Genomic DNA, 17,099 nt, shown 5'->3' on the forward strand with positions numbered 1-17,099 from the left:
ACTTTTCATTTCAATTGTTCTCGTGTGAACATCTGTTCCATTCTCATTTCATGGCTCATTTGTGCCTCTCACCCCTGGATACTTGGCGTGAGGTTAACCTGCATGGAACCTTCATTTCAATTTGTCTTTTCCTCCAACATAAAGTGGACTAGGATATTTATAGTCTTAGATGCACTATATTTAGCCAAATTATGTTAATGTTCAATTTATTAAAAATTCAGATTGTGTGATGAGTATGTTTGTCGTTGGCACTGCAGGAGTAATTGCAGTATCCAGTTTAAATGTTCTGCAGTTTTTATTCCCAGGACCAATAGATATTTCAATGGTTTCTTGTAGGATATTTGTAATGCAGCTGTGATGTACTCAGAAAAGGTGAGACAAAAAGCAGACAGTCAAAAGAAAATTACGCAACAGGTGAGTCCTGAGGAATCTCGTGAACTGTAGATACTACAGCCAATTGTGGTCACAGAATCCAGATAGATTCCCATTGTGTTAAACTTCTCCCTGTTCACTCCTATTGTACAGAATTCCAGTGCACCGAATCTCTTCCTATTCAGTCCTAATATGAAGTATTCCAATGAACTAAATATCTTCCCATTCATTTATTTGGCATATAGTTCCTATATGCCAAATATCATTCTATTTACTCTCAGTGAAAGTCCGAAAGTGCCAACTCCAAAGTGTGCATCTTTTGTCATGGACTGGTTCTGTGAGCAGAACTAATCTGATTGACAAGCTTGATTTTCATCAGATAGATAGAATTCCAGGGCAGGCTGGTCTGAAGGTCTGATCTACAACCCCATGGAGAGAGGGGCTATGCTCCTGGGACTGGTTTGATCTCAGACCTAACTGGAGGTTCTGATCCAGTGCAAGTCTAATCCCAGCACAAGGGTGGTCTAAATTTCAAACTCGAGGGTCTATGTTCAATAAGGAGCAGGAGTAAGCATTTTAATCTGCAAAAAGTACTGTTAAAGGCACTAATCTTCATTTTAAGGCTGGCCTCAGCCCCCTTCAATTGCTGGGGCTTCCTGAGACCTGGGAAGTGTAACCAGGATTAAACCTGTAAGACAGGGGCTGCCACTTGCGTTAAGCTATTCAGATTTACGATTTGTCTCCCCAGAAAGGAACAGCCATTGTTCCCTTCTCCTGCCTCCGCTGCTAAACTTGGACATCAGCAAAATGAATCCTCAGATTTTCTTGGATGTTAAAATTCAACATCACGTGTCAACAGTACTTTGATCAGAGAACAGTTCTTTACTCCATCTTTCAAGTGTTGTTTGAAAACATCCTTTAAGTATTGGATAAGCATTTGTTTGGCTGCCAGATTAAGTTGTGGTAGACAAGCAGGAGGCCTGGAAGAACACAAGCCAGGCAGCATCGGGGGTGGAGAAGTCAATGTTTCAGATACAACCCTTCTTCAGGACTGGGGATGGGTGTAAGGGCAGCTGCAGAAAAAGTGGAGGGAGTATAGTGAGGTAGGGATAGGTGAACACAGGTTGAGGGTTGGAGGAACAACACCTCATCTTCTGCCTGGGCAATCTACAGCTGGGAGGACTCAACATTGAGTTCGCCAATTTCAAATAACCTCCCTTCCCGTCCCCTGACCCCCTTCCAACCCCTCCCACCTCCACTCCCTTCCAAGGTTAGTAAATTATATGGAACACTGCAGTTCATTAGGAATGAGACTGAACAAGATTCACTGCCATCAGCCATAACGTTAGACTAAAAACTGGCAATTCCATTCCATCACCGTCAGAGGGAGGGTAAAAAAAGTCACTGCAGACATAGAGCCTGCCAGGTGTCTCTAAGGTTCTTCACATCCCTTGGAAAATTGACATGAATGGCATCATTTCAGATATTCCAAAGTCATGCCTGTGACAAAACTCATGTTCATTTCACCAATTCTGATCAATAATGTTATCTAACATCATTGCTATTGTTCTCCCACCCTGTTATGGCGGTTTTCCTTCTACCCCTCAGCTGTGCATTGCCTTGAATAACATTCAGCATGTACACTCATACACCTGGAATCTGCCGAAGGAATTAGACTGGCAGGGAGTGGAAGCTTCCATGGAGCAGCTCTGTGGGCTGGAAGGGAAGCAGCAGGTACAGAGAGCCCTGGGCACCCAACTACAAAGCATTGACGCAGGCATGCAGAGGCAGTCTAATTATATGATCAACCAGCTCGTCGAAAAGGTAATTACAACGTCTATTGATGGGTTAGTGCACAGCAATGGACTACGAGCTCTGTCTGAATTGGCAAACCTCTGGGCAAAACTGGTATTAATTGGGGAGGATAAAGTTATCTGTTTTCTCTGATGGAGATCAGTTTGCTTCAGTGGGATTCAGCTTGTTCCAGGAATGGGCCTGCATCTACACAACTCAATGATATGAATGATTTTCAGGAAGTCGGAAGCACATTGGTAGCAAATGTATGCAATTCCAAGCCTCCAGTCTAATACTATGCTGTTTCCTGGGTTTGGCTTTTACAGATGGTCACTGACTTGCGAAAATACATTCAGCACATCAGTCTATCACCAGACTCCATCCAGCCTGATGAGGTAGGTGTCTTGGAGAAGGTTTTGTACAAGGATTTGGGAATCATCACAACAGACACTCTCTCTAGCACTTGGTACTGAGAAGGATCAAATCTGTAGCAAGATCTCAGTGAATTTAAACAGTGCAAGGCTCGAGATGAATAACTAGGACAGCTCTGGGTTTGATTTACGACCTGTATTGATCTCATAAGAAGTCGAAGGATCTCTATTTCCGTGGGCCCAAACGGGAGAATGGCACATGATTCTAACGGGTTTTGCTAATGTGTTTGTCATTTTTGGATGAGAATATCATGGTGATACCCGTACTCTTGAATAGCTGTGTTGCATATGGTTACAGCTATATGTAAAACGTATGTGACCAGTTGAATTGAGACATGTGATACCACTTGCTGAAATGGTACAATGTTCCAGGATTAGACAATACCTCCAGGGAGGAATGACACAGATTGGGAACATTCTGAGAAATATTTTTACAAGGAAACTTTTTTTGACAGTGTATACCACATCTGTTCAATAACAACTGTTTCTGTGTTGCAGGCTGTCTGTCCTCTTATGAAATTCTTAGATGACAATCTAATAATCCTGAGCGAATGGCTTGTGATGGAGAATCTCAGAAAGTAAGTCAGGACAAGTCAAAGTTCACTGAAATTCAATCTAGCGACAGAAGGATGGTTAAAGTGCAAAAGAAGTCTCTGGCTTCAAATGGAACTAAGATTACAGATCTACTAAGATTACTAAAGTAGGCTTGACGTAGTCGAGAGTTGCATGGTATAATTGAATACGATCAACATTTCATTTGGCCTTAAGTTCTGTCTCTTGTAGAACTTGTGCTAAACTCCAACCTGGACTGAAAGACTCCTCACTATTTTGGCTTGTGTTTTAGCTGTATATGTACCCAGCACTGCACTCGCCCTGAAAATATTTCTTGCAACAGTGTAGAGTTAGCTTTATTCTTAAACTAATTTGTGCTTTACCTGTCTAGAAGTATCTGAATTACTAATTTAGAGAGAGAGCTTTACACTGTATCTAACCCTTGCTGTATTTGCCTTGGGGGTATTTAATTGGACAATGTAGAGGTAGCCTTACCCCATACCTAAACTTTGATGTACAAATATCATTAACTCTCCTCAAAATTAAAAAAAACCCTGAACTCACTTTCATTCTCCTATCTCAGCTCTAACTTCCATTTTTTTTTAAGAATTCCATGCACAGGTCCCGCCAGTTAGGTTTCCATCCCTATCCACATTTACCAGAATTGCTCTTATGCAAGTCATGATGATATCTTATCTATCAGTGACAAAGGTAAATTGTCCCTCCTCATCCTCATCACCTTTTCTGCAGCCTTTGAAACAGCTGGCAACTAACTGGGTCATCTAACTGGGTAATGCTGCTTTCACATGCTTCCATTCTTAGCCACCTAATTGTAACTTGTAATGGTTTCTCATTCTGTTCTTGCACTGTTATGTCTGGTGTCCCTCAAAAATCAATCCATAGCTCCCTCCTATTTCTCATCTACATGCAGCCCCTCAAAGCCATCATCAGAAAAGTGTTGGATTTGACTTTCATGTTAACGACACCCAGTTATATCTTGCGAGCAGCTCATTTGACTCTTGCTCAACTTATCACATCTCTTATCTGACACAAGTAGTGGATGAGCATAAATTCCTCAAATTAAATACTGGGAAGACCAAAGCTGTTATTTGCTTCAAACTCTATTCCTTCACTACCTACTCCTTCACTCTCTCTGACCACTGTCAAAGCTGAGCCAGACTGTTTGCAAACATGGCACCCTATTTTTGTTCCTGGGTAGAAACACAGAAATGGGATGGTTAGTAGCAAGGTGACCCTGAAACAAGAGCAGAAGCTGCTGGCTGTGCCTCCGTATACTGGCGCTGTACTTCATTTTAATGGAAAAAAGAATGAAACCACAATATCCCTCCTGCTCTCATCCTCAAATTCCCTCTCTTCCCCACTCCCATCCATTGCCATCCCATTCCACACTCTATGATATTCTGTGCCCTCGACACATTCCCCAGCCGATCATACCTCCAAACCCTCTGTACCTCTAGACCTTCCAAATTGACTTTCATATTCTCAATGCCCCTGTGTTCACCATCCTGACTCTATATAACCCTAATGGTAATCTGCACCCCTGTATTCACAATTTTGGCCCTTGAAGATATCTAATACTAACTTAGTGCCAACTCATGCAAGCCCATATCCTCCAACTACCTTTTGCTCTTTCACCAACCATGGCAACTCACCTAGTATCCATCATGGGCACACCTCAAGACTCATGCACAGAGGATAAAAATTAAATTTCTAAGTGTGTATTACAGGTTCTACTTTACTGAAAAAAACACTCTCATTCATAAGAACACATTTGATACTTTTACGTTTCTTCACCTCAGTAAAGCCTTGTAAAAACAAATATTTCATTCCAATTGCAAAAAAACTGTGGTATTCAAAGTTAAAAATCACACAACACCACGTTATAGTCCAACAGGTTTATTTGGAAGCACACTAGCTTTTGATTTTTAACTTTGTACACCCCAGTCCAACACTGGCATCTCCAAACCGTGGTATTCAGAAGTTCACATCTGCAAAACCACTTGAAATTGAAGACATCCCACTGTAATAATTAATCCTTGTAAAGTCAGTAATGCAGCACAAATCCAGTAATGGAAACCTCAGGCTTATGATAGTTCCCTTGATCATTCTCTGGCAGTTTTATACATTTCTTTTACCAATTTGAGAAATCTTTGATGGCTTGAAATATGTTTACTGGTTTGACAGTTCCAAAGGGTTTATGGACCTTTTTAGGCAGACTCATCTACTACTATTAGCAATCCCAAAGGGTAACCAATACAAACCACCTCCCCCCCACCCAAGTGTACCTAATCATATCAAAGGATACCTGAAATCACCTCCTCACCCCAAGGTGTCCTGGGACCATATCTACAGGAATATCTCAGCTCTCAAAAGGGATAACCTGAATAACCAATATAAATTTATTGAAAAAGACCTGCTTTCATTTGTTTTGCTCTGCATAGTCTTATTCCATACAGCAAGGATAACAACAAGAGATTTGAATAGAGAGTGATGATCATTTAAATGGCCAGCTGTTTCAGTGAACCATGTCTCTGGTGACTTGGGTACAAACCTTCTCTGCGAAAGGTGTAAATGGTGCATTTGGAGATGGGATTTCCACTTGTCAGGGATATTTGCAGGAGGTAAGAGGCTTTCAGTTGTGATGACCATCTGAGTCTTGGTGTCACATTTGACCCTTGAGATAAGTTTCCAGCAATGTGAATGTGTCCTCACTACACTGCCAATTTCTAGCTCTGCATCATCAATGGACCATATCCTGGTCTCAGCTCATCTGCTGCTAAATTTTCACCCTTTGTTAACCCTAGACTTGACCATTCCAGTGCATTCCCAACAGCCTCTGTAATTCTATCCTCCTTAAGGTTATTCAGAACTTTGCTTAGTCCTAATATAACAGAAAATTCTGTAAATTCTCAGCAATCCCTAGTAGCATCTGTAGAGGGAAAAACATGAGGTTGTGATCTTTAATTAGAACTCCATTGTATTCTTTAGCCATCTACCTTAGTATCATCTTATACATTACAGATTTTTCCTTTCAATATTTCTGTGAAGTTTTGCAGGATGTAAATATGTAAATATCAAGATACTGTATAAATATGTGATGTACCTTCCCAGCGAATATTTGATGGGTCAGCTTAGAGGGAAACTTACACCATGTCTAACTCGAGTTGTATCTCCCCGGGAGTGTTGAACGGCACAGTATATAGCTAGCTTTCCTTTGCATCCATAATGCACATGTCTCAGGAATATTTATTGGAACAGCGTTGAGGTAGATTGACCTTGTCTTTAATTTAAGCTGCTCCTTTGCTTAAGGTTTCTGATTGAGTCTGTGGAGAAGCTTAAAACTCATGCTGAACCTGGTTTGTCACTGTTGCATGAAGTGTTAGCATTGCAGGCATCTTCAAGGGAAGATAATTCTTTTTGATAATTTCAGAATTAAAATTGTGTCACTTTACTCTTGCAGCTCAGTGTCCACATTCTCCCCTGACTTTCCTTGCAATAATTCTTCTATTTTTCCTCAAGGATACTGAGTGCGTTGTGGACACTCTTGTTGGATTTGATCACTGAGGCATTGGCTATAAATACTGGAATGTCTACTGAATTCTACGAGCGATTTCACTTCACTCTGGAGGTTAGAACAAAGAGGCAAAGGGCATGGTTACCAGTCACCACATCATAACACTTTGTGCTCATAATTCCAATGCATTGCCTAATTTAATTCATTCCATCACATCCTACAATAAAAGCAAAATACTGTAGATGCAGGCGATCTGTAACAAACACAGAGAATGTTGGAGAAATTCATCAGGTTTTGCAGGATCTGTGGAGAGAGAAACAGAGTTAATGTTTTGAGTCTGGTATGACTCTTCTTCAAAAGTGAAACATTAACTCAGTTTCTCTTTCCATAGATGTTGCCAGACCTGCTGAGATTTTCCAGCATTCACTATCTCTAGCACATCCTATCCCTGTCTCCATTTGTGGAGACTTAACATTGAACAGTGGAGAAGGAACAATTTAAATATAATTGGTGATCTCCCCATCAGTAATCTCTTTCTTCTTGTGCAGACTCTTCCAGACTCCTATGTCATGTCTCCCTGTGAGAGGCCTCACAATTTCCTCATGCAGTATTTAATCCCATATCTTCATCCTCACTTAACATGTTGCTGCTTTATCTAAAAACCTTCTCACACAAAAATTCCATCACTGACCGTTGGTGTAACCCAAAGGAAGTTGGTTGTGCTAGTTAAGTCATCATTTAGCTAGTTACCCATTATTCTGCTGATGCTTTCCATTTGATTTTGTGGCTTATGTCCTATTGTACCAAATCCTCAGAAACCACAAAACGTAAAGCAAAACTTTGCACGTTGAGAAATAAGAGAATTTATATTGATACAATCCTACATCAAGGTTTCCATTCTCCTATTCCCAGTCTCTCCTTTTCTATATAAGGAGTGCCTGCAGAGCTGTGATATGTTGTCATTTACCCTAAACATCTCAAAGATCTTTCCTGTTGTTCAACAGGGCATATGTTGAGTAACCACAATCTGTAATGTTTTGAAAAGGGTAGAATGTTGATCAGTACACTGTGAGAACTCTAGCTTTCCTTATAATAGTCCTTTTGGGCCTTAACACCAATTTCAACTTGCTTTAACATCTACGGCATCTTGAAAGCACAACACTTGCTCAGACTTACTATAGTCTAGTATCAGCCTAGACTATAGGCTTAATTGGGGCAGGAGTGTCACCAACTAAGTTAAAGAGAGTGGCTCAGGAAACAATCAAGAACCCAGACCCTCCAGCAAAGCATTTAAAATTTGCACTATTAAAGCTTGTCCTTAACTTCTTACATTTACTGAATGAGTTGATTAAAATTTTCAAGAAGTCAAAGGCGTTAGGTTCTTCTAAATAATTTGATCACAACTTCAGTAGTAGTCTCTAACTGCTGTGTAAACTGGTTGATGTGATGTTTGGGTGCTTTGCATTTCTAGAATGTTGAATTTGTCTCTTTTTAGGCTCTTGTGGTGTTTTTCCATGCAGAAGGGCAGGGATTGCCACTTGACAGCCTGCAGAATGATAAATATAAGGTAAAAAGAACTGATTTCACACTCAGCACTAATCGATCTCTGGGATCTCCTAGAAAGTATTTAACCAAAATCTTAAAAATTATGGGGACATCAAATGAAATGTTCAATTTTACCAAGGTGAACAGCAAAAGATTATTTTCAGTGAGTCATTAGCAGGAGGAACCTCAGGATTTGTGCTGGAAGTGTAAGTGTTTAACAGGAAGGATGGCTGGAATATGGGAGTCATTCCCACCATATGCTGAAAGCTGAGCCAGTCGCAGAGGTAATCAGAGAATCACTCCCCAGAGGAAAATATTAAGGTATTAGGAGAAAAGACTGAGAAACAGGACCAGAGTACAGAGCCCTAATGTGAAGGAAGAACCAGTGTTGGTACACTGGGCCAAACGCTCTCTTCTGTGCTGAAATTTCTGTTATGTTACCAGGTTTAAGAAAGCATCATTCTGTTCCTCCTAATGGCCCTCTGTAATATTTTCCCACTCTCCTTTGCTCCTTCTCCCTTTGATTCTTTCTCCTCTTCCTACGTAACAGGTTGCAGAATTTTCTTGGTGTCTCACCCATTAGAATTTCTTTTCCAAATCCCACTGGTTTCTTAGTCAAAGTTTTGAGGTTGTCATTAAACTTCTGCCCCTGCTTGGCATCTGCATCAGTCCTCTGAAGTACTTCACAATGTACACAAAGACAAGGTGCTATACATTAGTGTACAATCTTGAATATTTATGGATCTTCTTATCAAAGCATTGTGGTACTTTGGAATTCTGTGTAGCAGACAGTGTAAACCCTATCTTTTTGATGATTGATTTCACAGGCTCTGAAGGAAGAGCTGCGTCTAAATAAATGCTCAACGCAAGAGCTGGTTGAATACTCTTACCAGGCCAAAATCCGTCAACAGGTACTGCGTCCACTGTAACCAATTCCAAATAACAATGTTCACTTGTTTGTTTCTGGTGAATGTTATGTTGATCATTATTCGTTCTGGGAAATGGACAGCCTCATTTCAGGAAAATAATTTCAGCAAACACTACCAGTGCAGGTACACCACGGGTTAGATATAAAGTTGCCTCCACACCGTCCTATCAAATACCATTTGGGCTGGCATAGCACAGGTTAGATATTAAGTAAAGTTCCCTCCAATTATTCAAGCATGATACCTTCAGTTCCACCGCCAGTTGTGTTCCATGCTCTGCACATTGTATAATTTTCCTATTTATTACAGCAATCATCCTGAGCCTCACTGAGCATGTTTAGCTGTGAGTTGAAGTTGATTTTTTTTTCTCTATTCACTGTGTGCCACAGCAAGATGGACTGTAGAATTTGGAGATACAGATTTAATAAGCCAAAGTCACAGATATACAGCATGAATTCCTGAACTTCGGAAAATGATGAGGGAAATAATAAATTCACTTTATTCAAGGTAACTGTGCTTTCAATCTCAGAAATCCACTGACCCAAGCCTGTATGGGATGCTGTGCATCAAATGTCACTATGAAGCTGCTGAATCCAAACTGTGCATAGAGGTCTTACATGCTACAAACCTGATTGCCTTGGATGCAAATGGTGAGACTGCAATATTTATCAGCTCCTGCACTTCATCTATTGCATGCTATATCCGAATTAGGTTTAAAATAAAGTCAGCATCAGTACAGAAATACACAGATTAATGTGTTGCACTTTAAACATTATAAAATAAGAGATGAATGTGTATAAAGGTTTAATCAAAGAAAGGAAAAGAGAGTATAAAAGAATTAGACTTATGTAGTCACTCAGTACTATTTGTGGGACCTTGCTATGCACAATTTAGCTGCTTTGGAGTGCTTTGCTGGGGTCTAGGAACCACAGATTCTGTCATAGTGCATTGGACCCCAACTTAAATATTCACACAAGGCTCCTGTTTATTTTAGGATTGCTCATATTGAGTTGTATGATCAAGTTAAAACCATAGAATATGATTGTAAACTGTAACATCTCAAATATATACTAAAGAACTGTCTACACATATGGCAAGCTCCAGCATTAAATTCTACAATTCCCTCAGTTATCTGTAGTCTGTTCTTGGTTAGGATGAAGTGAATTATGTTAGGAGCTCACCAATTTTTAAAATTCTGTGTTAACAGGTCTCAGTGATCCTTTTGTCATCATCAAACTTGCTCCGCTCCACTTCTTCCCAGGGTCAAAGAGTCAGCAAACACAAGTCAAGAATAAAACGCTACATCCGATCTTCGATGAACTGTTCATCTTGTCAGTACTTTTGTTTCATTACCTGAATGCTGAATTTATTGCCTAGCAAACATTCCCTGATTTAATTCCCTCCTAATATTCTTTATATATCTTCTTTATTTTTTATTACTAAAGTATCTTGGGGATATTTCACAATTTGGCAGATGCTGGTATGGTGGTAATGTGATTGCACTAGTAATTCTGAAGTCCAAATTAATGCATTTAAAGAAGTCCAATCCCATCAGAATGGAATTTAAAATTAATAAATTCTGAAATAGGAAGTTAGTGTCAGCAATATTGACCATGAAACTACTGGACCATCATAAAAATCCATCTGGTTCACTAAGGTCTTTTAGGGAGTGAAATCTGATGTCCTTACCTAGTCTGGCCTATATGTGGCTGCAGATCGAAAGCAATGTGGTCAATTCTTAAATGTCCTCCAAAATGGCCCAGGAAGCTGTGTTTGCATCAAACTGCTACGGACAAGTTTAAAACGAAAGCAGATGGACCACCTGGCATCACTCTCGGCACTGGAAATCACAAAAGAGTTCTGTGCTGAATCAGTCCAACCAAGTTCTCGTATTTGACATCTGGTGGCTTGTGCCAAAATTGGGAGAGCTGGCTACAGTCTAGTAAAGAAGTAGCCTGACACAATCATACTCACCAAATCATGTACACCAATCTCTTAAGGTATCAGTACAGGTGGACAAAGTGGTTAAGGAAGTCTAGGATATACTTGACTTTATTAGTAGTGATATTGTATTTAAGAGCAGGGAGGTTATGCTGGAAGTGTTTAGATCATTGGTCAGGCCACAACTACATTATTGTGCACACATTATGAGGATGTGATTGCACTGGAGAGGGTGCAATGGAGATTTACCAGGATGTTGCTTGGGTTGGAGAGTTTTAGTTTAAAAAAAAGGATTTGGTTTTCCTTACAGAACAGGGGACTGAGAAGAGACATGACTGAGATGTATAAAGTTATGAAGGGCAATAGTAGGGTAGACAGCAAGAAACTTCTCCCCTTGATGGAGGGATCAATGACCAGAGGGCATAGAATGAGGGTAAGAGCAGGTTCAGAGAGGATATGAGGAAATATTTTTTCACCCAGAGGGTGATGGGAATCTGGAACTCACTGTCCTGTAAGAATAATAGAGATGGAAACTTTCAACATTTAAGAAGGATTTAGATGTGCATTTGCAATGCCAAGGCATAGAAGAATATAAGGCAAGAGCTGGAAAATGGGATTCGAATAATTAGATGGGTGTTTTTGACTGCACCAGATGTGATGGGCCAAAGGGCCTTTTATTATGCTGTAGATCTCTATGACTCTATAAATCATAGTTAACAGCCAATGTTCCAGACAACTCCATCAGCGTCCCTTGGTATGTCAAGTTTCACCAACAGGACAAACTCTCAAAGTTGGTGGCAAATTCAAATACATTCAGAAGCGAAGCCTCAACATTTACTATGGATCCCATGAAATTTCATGGCATTGTGTTAAATATGAGCAAAGACTCCTCCTGCAGATAGCCAGGAAAAGTCAAAATGAACATAGGCCCCTTAGGAAAAGGATCTGCGGAGTTATGGGGAAAAAGGAGTTAGCTGATATTTTGCATCAGTCTTCATGGTGGAAGATACTTCAAATATTAAGGAATATGGGGGAAGCATTAAGTTCCATCACTATCACTAAAGAAGTAGTATTATATAAACCAATGGGGCTAAAGGCTGATCAGTCTCTTGGCCCTTGTGGCTTGTGCCTGGGGGCACTGAAAGAAGCATCTATAAAGATTTATAGTAATCTATAGTAATTTTCCAAAAACCCTTGGATTATGGAGAGGTAACGGAGGATTAGAAAGCTGCCAATGTGACACTCCTATTCAAAAAGGGAGGGAATCGAAAAGCAGGTAACTTTATTACAATTTTGATTTGATTTGTTATTCACATGTACCAAGATACAGTGAAAAGTATTGTTTTGCATACTATCCAGACGAATCATACCTCACATAAGTACAACAGGGTAATACAACAGATTAGTCTGACATCTATTGTTGGAAAAATTTGGGAATGGAATTACTCAGGAATTCATTACAGAACATTTTGAAAATCAGAATCTAATTGCGCAGAATGGTATGGCTTCATGAAAGTGTGGACAGAGGAGAACCATTAATTGTGCTATATTTGGACTTCCAGAAGGAATTTGACAAGATACCATCAAAAAGTTGTCATAAAATAAGAGTCTGGGGAGGTTGAGGTAGTATATTAATGTGGATAGAGAATTGGCTAAGAGGCAGGAAACAGCAAGTGAGGAAAAAGAGTTATTTTTCAAATTAGTAACCTGTAACCAGTGGGGTTTCATAGAGTTTAGTGCTGGGATTGCAACTGTTTACAATATATATTAATGACTTGAAGGAAGTGAATGTACTGCAGCTAAATTTGCAGACAACACAAAAATAGGTGGAAAATTGTGAATTCGATATAAATAGATATTGATTGTTTAACTAAGTGGACAAAGAGTTGACAAATGGAATATAATGTGGGAAAATGTGAAGTTGTTCATTTTGGAAGGGAGAACAAAAGAACAGTATTATTTAAGTGGATGAAAGTTGCAGAAAGCTGAAACACAAAGGAACTTAGAGTCATAGAGATGTACAACATGGAACCAGACCCTTTGATCCAACTGGTCCTTGCCGACCAGATGTGCTAAATTAATCTAGTCCCATTTCCCATTGGTCCATATCTCTCTAAACCCTTTCTATTCATGTATCCATCCAGATGCTTTTTAAATGTTATAATTGTACCAGCCTCCACCAATTCCTCTGGCAACTCATTCATACACACACCACCCTCTGCATGAAGTTGCCCCTTAGGTCCCTTTTAAACATTTCCCCCCTCACCCTAAACCTATGCCCTCTTGTTCTGGACTCCCCCAACCCAGGGAAAAGACCTTGTCTATTTACCTTATCCATGCCTAATTGTGCACAAAAACAGAAAACTAGCACACAGATAATCAGGAAGGCAAATGGAATATTGGCCCTTATTTCTAGAGTAAGGAAGTCTGAATGCAACTGGACATGGTGCTGGTGAGACCACATCTGAGTACTGTGAGCAGTTTTATTTTCTTTATTTGAGGAAAGATATCATTACATTGGATGCATTTCAGATAAGGTTGACTAGAATGATCCCAGGTAGGGAGGGATCGTCTTATAAACAAAGGCTAAACAGATTGGAACTCACTGGAGTTTAGAAGATTAAGAGGTGATTTCACTGAAACATATGGGATTCTTAATAGGCTTGACAGGATAAATGCTGAGAGGATGTTTCCCCAAATGGGAGAGTCGAGGAAAAGGGCATAGTCTCAGAACTAAGACTGTGATGAGGAGTTGAGAGTCTTTGGAACTCCTTGCCACAAAGAGTTCTGGGGACATAATCTTTGTGATTTGTTTGATTTATTGTTGTCACATGAACCAAGATACAGTGAAAAGTGTTGCTTTGCATGGTTGTGACATGCAAAGTGCACCAGGGCAGCAGAACAGAGTGCATAATACTGCGTCACAGCTGCTGAGAAAGAGATCAACATTAACATTTGATAGGTCCACTCTAAAGTCTGATAACAGCAGGGAAGAAGCTGTTCTTGGAACTGTTCATATGTGTATTCAAACTTTTTTATCTTCTGCCCGACAGAAGATAACTGGGGTGGGAGGGGTCTTTGTGTTGGTTGCTTTCCCTAGGCAGCGGAAAGTACAGCTGGAGTCAGTGGATGGAAGGCGGGTTTGCATGATGGACTAAGCTGTGCTCACGAATCTCTGTTGTTTCTTGGGATCTTGGAAAGAGCAGTTGCCAAACCAGTGATGCATCCAGATAGGATGGTTTTTGTGGTGCATCAATAAAAATTGGTAAGAGTCCTTGTGGACATGCTGAATTTCCTTAGCTTCTTGAAGAAGGCATTGTTATGCTTTCTTGACCATCACGTCGATCTGGGTGAACCAGGATAGATTGTTGGTGATCATTACTCCCAGGAGCTTGACGCTCTTGACCATCTCCACCTTAGCACCATTGATGCTGACAGGGGTGCCTTTACTCTGCTTTCTGAAGTCAATGACCAGCTCCTTCATTTTGCTAATGTTGGTGAAGAGATTGTTGTCTTCACACCATGTTGCTAATCACTCAATCTCTTTCCTGTGTTCGGTCTTATTGTTTGAGAGCTGACCTACAATGGTGGTGGTATCAGCAAACTTGTAAATGGAGGTGGGGCAGAATTTGGCCACGTAGTCGTGAGTGTATAAGGAGTATCATAGGAGGCTTAGTATGCAGCCTTGTGGGGCACTGGTTTTGAAGATTATTGTGGAGGAGGTGTTGTGACCTATCCTTACTGATTGTGGTCTGCGGGTCAGGAAGTCGAGAATCCAGTTACGGAGGGGGAAGCCAAGACCAGGGACTTGGAGTTTAGAGGTGAGTTTGTTTGCAATTATGGTGTTGAAGGCAGAGCTGCAGTCAATACGTAGGAGAAAGTGAGGACTGCAGATGCTGTAGATCAGAGTAGAGAAGTGTGGCACTGGAAAAGCACAGCAAGTCACACAGCATCTGAGGAGCAGGAGAGTTGACGTTTTGGGCATAAGCCCTTCATCAGGAATGTTTCATTCCTGATGAAGGGCTTATACCTATGCCCAAAATGCCAACTTTCCTGCTCCTTGGATGCCGCCTGACCTGCTGCGCTTTTTCAGCATCACACTTTTCATCAATAAGTAGGAACCTTAGGTAGGCATCCTTGCTATCCAGATGCTCCAGGGATGAGTGAAGGGGCAAGGAGATGACATCTGCTGTGGACCTGCTATGCTGGGAGTCAAAATGCAAAGGATCTGGAAAATTTGGTAGACTAGAGTCGATGTGAGCCACTAATAACCTCTCGAAGCACTTCATAATTATGTAGGTCAGAGCGATTGGGCAGTAGTCATGGAGGCACTCAATGATTTTTCTTTGGCACTGGGATGATGATGGTCTTCTTGAAGCAAGTGGGGACATCAGATCATAGTAAGGAGAGGTTAAAGATGTCTGCAAATACTCCCAACCAGGATCTGAATGCATGGCTGGAGACTCCATGCAGGTCATTCACTTTCCATGGGTTCACTCTCAAGAAGGCCAGTCCGTGGCAGTGATTGTGCATCCAAGGCTGATGGGTCAGGTCATATAATGTCGCTGACATTCTGTTCAAAGTGATCATAGAATGCATTGAGCTCATCAGGATACTGTTGCCAGCAATTCTGTTTGACTTTTTTTTGTAGCCTGTTATATTATGTAAGCCTTACCACAAACGACGAGTATCCATATGGTTGATCAGGGTCTCAAACTTAGTTTGCTATGACCTCCTGGCTTTACTAAGGTCATATCTGGATTTCCTAGAAAGGTCAGTGTTGCCTGACTTTAAGATATTCTAGGTCCAAGGAGCAGTAACCCACCAGGATCACCAAGTCTGAGCACCAGGAGGTATTGATTAGGAGGCAGATTCCACCTCCTGTCGCCTTGCCTGAGGACGATGAGTGATCCATGCAGTGAACTGAAAAACCCTCAGGTTATCGGACATAGTCAGGTGTAGCAGAGTGAGCCTTGTCTCTCTAAAACAGAGCACACAGCTGTTTCTCAATTCCCTTTGGAATATTTTGTACGTATTTAAGACTGAGATTGATTCTTGAGCAACAGGGAAATCAAAGGTTATGGGGAAAATGTGGGAACGTGGATCTTGGAAATGTCAGAGCAGGCTCAAGGGGCTGAATGGCCTATTCCTGCATCTGTTTCTTATTGTGTTATGGTCTTACCTCATCCTTCCTCAACTAAACAATCAGTTCTATGGGACAGATCAGCCATGCAGAACCTGCAGCAGGTGGGCAGAGACCCAATTAGAGGGATAACTCTACTTGACCTGTTACAGATACATCTGACCACAATATTATGGATAATAGATTAACCACTGGACATGGACAGAGTTTGTAGTCCCAGTTGGTTGATCTCGCACCTGTTCCAGGCTCTGTCAGTTAAGTGATCTCTTACAACCCTCCTGGTCTTTAGTAGTTTACTGATTGCTCACACTATGTATTGCATTCTCTTTTGTTAACATATATATGTTGCATTGCAACTTGCTTTATCTCTTTCAGCACTGTAACACAAGAGCAGTGCAGTAACAACACTGCCTGCATTCACTTCACAGTCATGGACCACGACTGGCTCTCCACCAATGACTTTGCAGGAGAGGCTGTTTTGCAGCTGCAGGAAGTTCCTGGGTTCAATAAACCCGCTATTGCTGGAGGAATAAAAAATGTTTCCCCAATATTTCTGAAACTGACGCATCCTGAACCCAGCGGTAAGAAAAACTTCACTACCTATCCATTGTAAAATGTTTAAAAATTACATCTGCATGAAATTCAAGTTCATGTATTCTTTCTTAAAAAAAAGCCCATCTTCAAATTTGACACTATTTATGTCAAACTGTAAGTTCACCCACCTACCAGTGGTGGTGATGTAGTTTAAAACATATATTACAACCCAAGATGCTGACAGCGTTTCATTGGAAATGTTGATACAGGGATTGTTCATAAGCATTGAAAAGGGTTCATTTTTAGCAGTTTGTCCCATGGTGTCA

The 17,099-nt window shown here is 40.7% G+C and overlaps 1 protein-coding gene across 4 annotated transcripts in view; it reads left to right on the top strand.

The window, feature by feature from the left end:
* baiap3 (BAI1 associated protein 3) overlaps positions 1 to 17,099 on the top strand; it is an 81,229-nt gene that overhangs the window by 62,661 nt on the left and 1,469 nt on the right. For all 4 annotated transcript variants that reach the window (XM_087997804.1, XM_087997803.1, XM_087997805.1 and 1 more), the window contains 10 exons: positions 337 to 414; positions 1,981 to 2,196; positions 2,493 to 2,561; positions 3,096 to 3,175; positions 6,690 to 6,798; positions 8,180 to 8,251; positions 9,057 to 9,140; positions 9,685 to 9,805; positions 10,363 to 10,486; positions 16,615 to 16,820. In XM_087997804.1, coding sequence (XP_087853930.1) covers positions 337 to 414; positions 1,981 to 2,196; positions 2,493 to 2,561; positions 3,096 to 3,175; positions 6,690 to 6,798; positions 8,180 to 8,251; positions 9,057 to 9,140; positions 9,685 to 9,805; positions 10,363 to 10,486; positions 16,615 to 16,820 — 1,159 coding nt within the window. The remainder of the gene's footprint in view (positions 1 to 336; positions 415 to 1,980; positions 2,197 to 2,492; positions 2,562 to 3,095; positions 3,176 to 6,689; positions 6,799 to 8,179; positions 8,252 to 9,056; positions 9,141 to 9,684; positions 9,806 to 10,362; positions 10,487 to 16,614; positions 16,821 to 17,099) is intronic.

Source organism: Chiloscyllium plagiosum, unplaced genomic scaffold, assembly GCF_037043375.1.
Source record: "Chiloscyllium plagiosum isolate Xiang-an unplaced genomic scaffold, Cpla_swu_hap1 HiC_scaffold_20, whole genome shotgun sequence".
NCBI lineage: Eukaryota > Metazoa > Chordata > Chondrichthyes > Orectolobiformes > Hemiscylliidae > Chiloscyllium > Chiloscyllium plagiosum.